The 9311-nt window shown below is 38.5% G+C and overlaps 1 protein-coding gene across 1 annotated transcript in view; it reads right to left on the bottom strand.

Moving 5' to 3' along the window:
* Positions 1–258: 258 nt before the first annotated feature.
* BMS1 (BMS1 ribosome biogenesis factor) overlaps positions 259–9311 on the bottom strand; it is a 38277-nt gene continuing 29224 nt past the window's right edge. Inside the window, exons 16-23 of the mRNA XM_005670994.4 lie at positions 7479–7667; positions 7210–7390; positions 6711–6769; positions 5839–5961; positions 4790–4937; positions 4006–4181; positions 1308–1469; positions 259–786 (exon numbers count right to left, since the gene is read on the bottom strand). Coding sequence (XP_005671051.3) covers positions 556–786; positions 1308–1469; positions 4006–4181; positions 4790–4937; positions 5839–5961; positions 6711–6769; positions 7210–7390; positions 7479–7667 — 1269 coding nt within the window. The 3' untranslated portion in view covers positions 259–555. The remainder of the gene's footprint in view (positions 787–1307; positions 1470–4005; positions 4182–4789; positions 4938–5838; positions 5962–6710; positions 6770–7209; positions 7391–7478; positions 7668–9311) is intronic.

The following is a 9311-nucleotide window of genomic DNA, read 5'->3' as shown; positions in this document are numbered from 1 at the left end:
TCTAGTGTTAACTAGCTATTATACTAACAGGCAAAACATGTGAAATAAGATATAAAATGTCCATTAGGGTCAATGATCAAAGAACATAACATATAATAGACAAAACCCCAAAAATAACTATATACATTTCTCCAAAATTTTACCTTAAAGCCAAGGATTCAAGTTAATATTTTTCCCCCTTTTGGAAGGCTCATCATGAAGGTGGTAGAATAAGTAATTATCAAACAATCAACACTAATGAAAACTACTAAGCCAAAATTAACAAGAAAATATTTTAATGATATTTTTGTAGCACAAAATTAAACTGAGAGAGGAATGTGAGAGAATCTAGAAAACCATAAATTATATTGCTTTATTTGACATAACCTAGATGCTGAGGAGGAACAGGTGTCCTATCAACAGTCTCCATTTCTCTCCTCAAAGGCACAGTCTGGGTTCTACAGTCAACAAAGAGGTCATATTTGGGCTCCAGTTCCGTCCTGTTATTTACAAGTACTACAATATATGAAACCATTCATCACTGCAGACTCAAATGACAGTCTATCTGTCTGGAGCTCACATCGACTGCTCCCCAGACCCCTTCAGACTGGACTTCTGATTTCTTTTTTCCTTCTGACCCTGAATTCGGAAGAGTTTCTTCCTGAGATCCTTCTGTCGCTTCAGTTTCTCTTCTTCCTCCTTCTGCTTCACTTTGAAGTGTTCTTTGTTGTGTAGATGCCGTTGCTCCTTGGCCTTCTTCATCTTCTGACTATGCACTGTACTCAGAGCATCCAGCAGCGCAAGGATCTGACAAGGGTAAAACCCAGTGAGCATCAGAATATTCTCACAGTTATAGCATGCTTTCCATCTAAGTTTCAGGAGGCCTAAACACCACAGCTGACTGCATCAAAACTAGGACCAATTCATGATCCAAATGAATATCAACCTAGTGAAAATTTATTCCGAACTAGGAAGTTATAATTTGCATGGAAATACAAATAGGAGCATATTTACTTGGCAAAATACTTAAATAATGGCCTTGACCACAAAACCATCTTTGTTACTCTGGGTACTATGTACAGCTAAGAGTGATTTGCCAGCTGTGTGCCTATTATTCCCCATTAAAACGTATAAGGCAGAACATGACTAAACAAAAGGGAAATGGACTCTGGCCTTTCTTCTAACTTCAGATCTAGTGCCTTGAATAAGTCTGGCCTTTATCTTTTCCTGATGAAAAATGAGAATGCAGTAGAAATGCCAAGTGTATTACTGAAAACATTATTTTCACTTCTAAAAGCAATGTGCTGGAAGCCATCCCTTGACAGTACCTTCCTTTCATGAGGCTCCCGTATGACGGCTGGTCTCAGTCTGTCCTTTGGAGTCTTGCCTGCCTTTGCTTGGGTCTTGGGCTTGCTCTTAAATGGCAGGGCCTTCTGCAAAGCTTTTGGAATATGCAGTGAATTAAAATGTTTCTTTTGCCTTATAATTGGCTGGAAAAGAAAAAGAAAAAGAAAACAAAGACTGTGAAATATCTAAATTATCATCTAGTGCATTAAAACTCACATAAAATCTTCTCAATGGATTGATTTTTCCACAAGATTAGTAACATCAGAGTTTCCAATAGATCATCATCAGAAATGAGGACTCAGTCATTCATCAAATATAAATTGCCTTGATGAGCATGCATAGATAGCCACAGCCAAAACAAAGGAATATAAAGAATATACATATTTACAATTCTTCCAAGAAATCAACTGTGCACATTTCTGTAGTATGGACAATGGGGTCTCAACAGAGCAGATGAAAAGATCCAAAATTTCTACTAATGGAAAATGAAGGCCTTATGTTGGGGGACTGAAATGGTTTTTTTCTAGCCTAATCTAGCTTTTCATCTTGACTATCAACCTCTCTGGATTTAAGGACATGGTTCTTTCTCCAGGCAGCAACCAAAGTGTCCCCATCCCTGATTCTCATTAAGAAGTTTAACTTCATTCTATTTTTAGTAGAAGGCTAGCTGAGAAAAAGATTTAAATGACAAATGAATGCAAAACTCCTCTACATTCAGTTTTCAAGCTAACCAAATTCTATGCTTAATTGAGATGACCAAAATTTTTAACTGTCTCAGAAGCAGTTCAAAGTTTTGCCCTAAACCTTTTCCAAGGTTGACAACTATATAAATATTTCTTCTATACCCTTAAATTTATTGTTAAAGACATCACCCTCTCAATATTCTCTGTTTAAGAAACTTTTGAAAGAACTCAGAGAAATCTCTTTTTCAAAAAAAGAGTAAGCACCACATACTAGACAATAGGTACTCTGTCCTGAAGTATACAGTGTGTGTGTGTGTGTGTGTGTGTGTATTTTGGTGTTCTTGTCTTTTTAGGGCTGTACCTACGGCATGTGCAGGTTCCCAGGCTAGAGGTCAACTCAGAGCTATAGCCACTGGCCTACACCACAGCTCACGCAATGCCAGATCCTTAACCCACAGAGCGAGGCCAGGAATCGAACCCATGTCATCATGGATGCTAGTTGGGTTCACTAACCGTTGAGCCATGATGGGAACTCCAAAGTATATTTTAAGAGAAATTCATGGCAATATGATCCAAATTTTATTAACTGCTTTACAGAAAAACTAATTCGTGGAAAACTTCCATTTCTAGCAGAATGGAAGACTGAAACCCTGAACTACCCTCTTATTACAAAACAATTAAATCTTCTGCATTAACAAATCTTTTCAAATGCATTGTTAAGCTGTGAATGAAATAATGGAAGTTCTCAGAGGCCAAAATCTGAATGAAAATGATATTTGAGACAGGAACAGAGAACTTAAAAAAGACTAGGAGTTCCTGCTGTGGCACAGTGAGTTAAGGATCTGGTGTTGCTGCAGCTGTGGTGAGGAACTCTGTCACTCAGTCACTCAGAGTTGGTCTCTGGCCCAGGAAATCTCCACATGTCACAGATGGGCCCGAAAAAAAGGAGAAAAAAATACTAGGAGTGCCTGGCGGTTCAGCAGGTTAAGGATCACAGCAGTGGTGTCACTGCTGTGGTTCTGGTTACTGCAATGGGGCGGATACAATCCCTGGCCCAGGAACTTGTACATGCTGCAGATGCAGCCAAAAAAAAACCCCCCACCGATGAGGCCAACTACTGGAAACGATGTGGAACAGCTAGAAAACTAATAAGCTGTTGGAGCCTAACCTGGTATGAGCTCTGAATACTACAACCATCACACACTGCTGTTGAACACATGTACCCTGGCAATCCCACCCACAAGGATCTACATAACAGAAGTGTGTGCACATGTATGCCAAACAAGTTGCATATAACTGTTCAGGGCAGCTCTCATGATAGCCTAAACCTGGAAATACTGTCCCTTGATGGATAAACTGACACTGTCATACAATGAAATTCTACTCAACAATAACAAAAAATAAATGTCTGCTATATACTAGAACATGAATGAATCTCATAATACTGAAGGAAAGAAATCAGGCAAAATACTATATATTTTATAAAACTCAAAAAAAGGTGGAAGGAATTTACACGTCAGGAACTAAGATGATGGCTGGTTTGAAATGGAGGTGGGATAGTGAGTGACTGACTGGGAGAGGTCACAAGAGGGCTTCTTTTGTGCTAGTAATTCTCTTGCTTGATCCAGGTGATGGCAACTTTTATGTACTAAAATTCATTGAGTTGTATATACTTTTGATTTGTGTGTGAATTTCTGTATGTTAACATTTCAATAAAAAGCTTATTAAAACTTTCAAGAAAACACATACTTCCACATTGTTTCAATAAGAATTAGCACATTAATGTTTTTAAAAGTAATATGTGTATATGGTACAAAAAAAATAGTCTGAGGTGAAGACCACCACTTTTCCTGTGTTCCTTCCAAAATAGTCTACGAATATACGACATGTTTATTCAAATTTAATGTTAGACTTTCTACTTGAAAATTCAAACCATGAGAATATTACAGCATATCTTCTGGATGACACTATCTATAGAGCACATGTGTGACTATACCTTATACAGAGAATCTTTGTTGGGTTTTAGTTTGATGCCATGGACAAGCCGGAGTTGACCAGTTGTCCGCATTCCTGACCAGGTGTCTTTCTCACCAACTGGTTTCAACAAAGATGTTACAGGGTTATAGAAGGCTGGAACGGAGACAGGATACCAAGTTCTCATGAAGACAATATCTGGAAAGAGAAGAAATTTACATTAACACTTTCTTCCCTCCCACCCCTTTTAAGGCCACATCTGCAGCATATGGAAGTTCCCAGGCTAGGGGTTGAATTGGAGCTGTAGCTGCCGGCCTATGCCACAGCCCTAGCAACTCGGGTGCAGTTTTCGGCAACGCCGTATCCTTAACCCACTGAGCAAGGCCAGGCGTCAAACCCACATCCCTATGGATACTAATTGGGTTCTTAACCCACTCAGCCACAATGGGAGCTCCATATTAACATTTTCAAAAGATTCATATTCATCTCAGTAAATAAGAGAACAAAATACTGACCCCAAACTTCTCCAGCTAGATGCAAAGTATTTGAAGAGAGACTTTGCCCAGTGAACTACTCTTTCATTGGGTGTGTCAATCATATCCACACCCATAAAACTTTCACTGGGTGAATCACATGGCTCTAGACACAGCATGACTTGGCATAATACCCAAGATGCTCCAACTAGGGAGAGCTATAGCTGACTCCTGTTTCTAAAGACTTAAAACTGCCACCTGTACTTCATACTGGCTAGAAGCCAATAGTGAATGGTAACACAACGTTAAAAACACACCACAAAGGATATTTACCACTCATCAGCAATTTATCCTCAAAGGTGGCCCGGAAAGCTCCTTCTGGAGCCCTGAGTGCCTTCTTGATCTGTCCCCTTATTCCACTGACAGTTCGAATCACAGCACCTTCAAATTTGGCCACTTCCAAGGCAGAATTAAACATTCCCTATAAGTATATATATAAAAGAAAACAAATATACATACAAAGTTAGATATTTTACCTCTCAGTTCATAAATATATCCTTGGTTAAAAAACAAAAAAAATAATTCATTGGAATTACTAGGTCAAAAGGAATACAATTCTATTTTCCCTCAAATAAAATATTAATCAAGATTCTATTGTAGGCACTAACATGCTCATCACTACCTTTGTAGAAAAGAAGATCAAAAAGATATTTATTGGACTGAAGTGGCCCCGATGGCCTTTGCCATCATCTCACAAAGCTGGACTACAGCTCTTATCCTATTACTTAGGTGTACACACTCAGAAAATAAAGAGAGCTGGATAAATGCTGATGGTAGTATTCCCTTATAAGAACATTTCGTGATCGATCATCTTAACTCTGTGTTTTTAATGGAAACATCCCCTGCTAAAGAAATTTTCAGTAGGTGTTGCCCAAACTACCCTTCTATGATATACTGCATTAACAGAGTGTCCATTTCTCTGTACCCTTGCCAACAAGTACTTCTGCAAATTGCTTTGTCTATTTTTCTAATGATCTGTTTGAAAATGCTATGATTTTCCCCTCTCTTAATACAAACCGAAAAGGTAGGAAACAAAACCCAGTGAATAGGATTACATATTTTCAATATTAGCTCTGCAACAGCCTCATATGGGAGTAAAAAGTAATAGCCTCAATCACCAAATATCTCTATTTTACTTCACCTAAAGATTTCTGAACATATTAAGTAACACAGAGACTAATATATAGAAGTAAACTAAAAATATCAAAGACTAAGATTATGAAAGATTTCAAGCACTTTTCAGACTTATCTCTTAGACCTATATTAGAATTCATTACTCCTTTAACAACATATTAAATACGTGAATACACAGATATACAGACCTTAATGAATGAAGTGTTCTTGAAAATTTTATATGGAAAGCCAGTTAGCTTTAATTTCTTCACAATTTTTATAGATTTATCCAGATCAAGGACAACTCCTGTGGCAGCTATCCGGAAATCAGGCTAAAAAGGAATCCCCAAAATCTGATACAGGAATACTATCAGCAGGAGAAAAACTTATTTCTCTCTAATGCAATAAATTACCAAAGTGCATTTCACTTACAATCACATAAGAAAAATGAGAATATCTGAACATGCAAAACAGTATTTTAACAAAATCTATTTGATAGTATAATACTGTAATACTATTATACTATACTACTGTCTGAGGGTGATTTCATAGTAACACAGTTTCACAATGATGCATGAATGAAAAGGAATATGAAAATCTGGTTACAATGTTTGAGAAATTAAATTTTAGACATTCAGGGTGGATTCCAATTGCTCATTATTCAGTTTTCTGTTAAATGGAGCCAATAAAACCTGCTCTGATTGGTCAAATGAAGACTGTGTGAACATACTTTGCTAAACCAGCATTACTGGTGGTAGTCTTATGTCTAGTAGTACCTGATGTATATACCACAACTTAGCAGAGTGCTAAGCTCATAGTGAGCACTGCTAAAATATTTTTAGCATGTCCATAAAAACATAAAAATACAGAAATGTCATCAGTACCATTAAAATTCTTTTACTTCCTTCTTCTCCACTCCCATACTTTACTTAAAAAGACGTACGAATATTGAAAGCAAAGAGAAGTTTACTACAAATACTAAAAATGAGTAATTTTCAACTTAAAGTTTCAGGTACATATTCCATATTCAAGACATATTTCTGAAACTCAGTCTATAAAATAAAACATCCAAGATAGTTACCATTATGCCACTGACAGACTGTATTGCCAAGAACCCAGTACCCTGTGGAGTGATAGGACCTTAAAGAAAAAAAAAAAAAAAAAAAAGAAAGAAATACATTGAACCATACATTCTGGATTCCATTTTATATATAGACTCCAATCCAAAAAAGAAAAATCTTATGAACTGGGATTTCATAAAAGGAAAAAAGCAAAACTATAATGATAAAAGCTTAAAAGGTTTAGGAGTTCCTGTCGTGGCTCAGCGGTAAGGAACCCGACTAGTATCCATAAGATGCAGTTTTGACCCCTGGCCCTGCTCAGTGGGTTAGGGATCTGGTTGCCGTGAGCTGCAGTGTAGGTTGACTGTTACAGCTCTGATTTGACCCCTAACCTGGGAACTTCCGTATGCCACAGGTATAGCTCTAAAAAGACCAAAAAAAAAAGAAAGAAAGAAAGAAAGAAAGAAAAGAAGAGCCTTAAATTAACCTACGAGCAAGTTTATTCTAATTCCTTTTTACCCCAAAAGGTTGCTCCACAATGCATGTGCTGTGGGGTGTATTTCAGAAGCCTCTGTCTTCCATTGTGGTCTTCAATATAATAAAGCGGGATAGTCTGGAACCGCCTCCACCCAACAGAAAAAATGATTGGATCTCGGGACTTGAGGATTTTTTTATACCAACGATGTTTCTTCAGACGCATCTGAGGGGAAAGGGATCTCAGTAAGATTACTGGTGCCAAGTACGTCCAAAGAACCTCAATTATTAAGCACGCAGCAAAGGGCACCTACCTGTACATATCCAACATTGCCTTCACTATTGCCCAAACCACCCAAAATAATTGGGTAATGGGGGTCAAAGTTAAGCACGAATTCACAGGGTACATTTTCTATCTCAATTCGAACATACATCCCAGGTCGAAAACCCTCATACTGAACTCTGGCTTCATCATCTTGATCTTCAAATTCCGCCCGATTAATCTATATATAAAAGGGGGAAAAATTAAAAACCCATAATGCTGTTGTCATCAATAAATATAAGATTACCATTTTCAAAAAAGAGCAATTTCTAAACAGAGGAACCATGTATAGAACCCATATTCAGTCTTTTATCACAGCTCTGCACTGTTTAATATGGTAGGCCAACATGGCTATTTAAATTGAAATTTATTAAAATTAAATGTAATTGTAACAATTCAGCCTCTCAGTCACATCAGCCACACTTCAGGTGGTCAGTATCAACATGCTGGCTAGTGGACAAGGTATAGGACAGCAGAGATACATACTTCCACTATCACAGGAAGTTCAACTGGGCAGCTGTTATAGATTATCCATGCCTCTATTTAATGCCAAACTTTACTTGCATACTAGATCATCCACTCTTGTTGGCCTTTATACCAACAAATCTTGCCTGTTATTTCTCTCATCTTAAAATCTTTTGATTCTACTTCCTCTCACTATTGCCTCATTCCTCTGCTTATCTTTGAAGCAAAATGCCAGAGAAGTCTTCTATCATCTGGCTCCAGTTACTCTGCTCCTATTCTCTTAAATACCCTAAAATTGGACCTTAACCAACGCTCCACTGAGATGCTTGCCAAAGTCACTACAGGCCTCCACATTCCTAATCCAGTGGTCCATTCTGTCTTCACTGCAATTATCAGCAGGATTTGAAACTATCACTTCCTTCTACAGTGGTTTCCAGCAGAGCTAGTGTTTTCTTGGATTTCCTCTATCTCATGAGCACTGCTCAGTCCCTACTCCTTCTTCCTCCTCTCTGCCCAGCCTGTTGGAGCATCCAGTGTCAGTCCTGGTCCTCTCCTCTCCTGTCTCTACACTCACTCTCCAGGTCATTCCATTCACCTCATAGCTGTAAATAGCATCCAGATGTTGAGGACTCCATATTTAGGTCCCTGGCCCCAACAGCTCTCCAGAACTCCTCACTGACCACTTGACACGTCTCTTGTCTGAAAGATACCTCAAACCTAAAAGATCCAGGAGTTCCAGTTGTGGCTCAGTGGTAATGAACCAGACTAGTATCCATGAGGACATGGCCCCGCTCATTGGGTTAAGGATCCAGTGTTGCCATGAGCGGTGGTATAGGTTGCAAACACGGCTCAGATCCAGCATTGCTGTGGCTGTGCTCTGCAGCTCTGGCAGCTGCAGCTCTGATCAGATCCCTAGCCTAGGAACTTTTGTATGCTGTGTGTTCGGCCCTAAAAAAAAAAAACACCAAAAAAAGCAAAAAAAAAAAAAAAAACCACCAAAAAACCCCTAACAGATCCAAACTTCATCTTTCCAGATAGACTGACATCAATGAAAGGCTTTCCCATCTCATTTATAACAACCCAATCCTTCCAGTAAGCCATCCTTAGTTCCCCTCTCACATTCAATTCACCAAGTAATCCTATTTATCTTCTTTTTAAATGCAGTATATCCAGAATTTGACTCTTTCTTCTCACCACTACAACACCCCCACCCCCTCCTCAGTGTAAGTCACCTTTATCTTACTGAACTCTTACCAGGGTAACCCTTTCAAAGGTAAGCAGATCATGCATGTCTCTCCTCAACTCAACATGACCCCCCTCCTCCTCCCCACTCATTCAGAGTAAAAAATTCAAAGTTCTG

This window comes from Sus scrofa, chromosome 14, assembly GCF_054392235.1.
Source record: "Sus scrofa isolate SSC_HxYL_T2T_F1_AM1 chromosome 14, Sscrofa_HxYL_maternal_Yorkshire_Landrace_v2.0, whole genome shotgun sequence".
Classification (NCBI taxonomy): domain Eukaryota; kingdom Metazoa; phylum Chordata; class Mammalia; order Artiodactyla; family Suidae; genus Sus; species Sus scrofa.
This window is presented reverse-complemented; position numbering and strand designations above follow the sequence as displayed.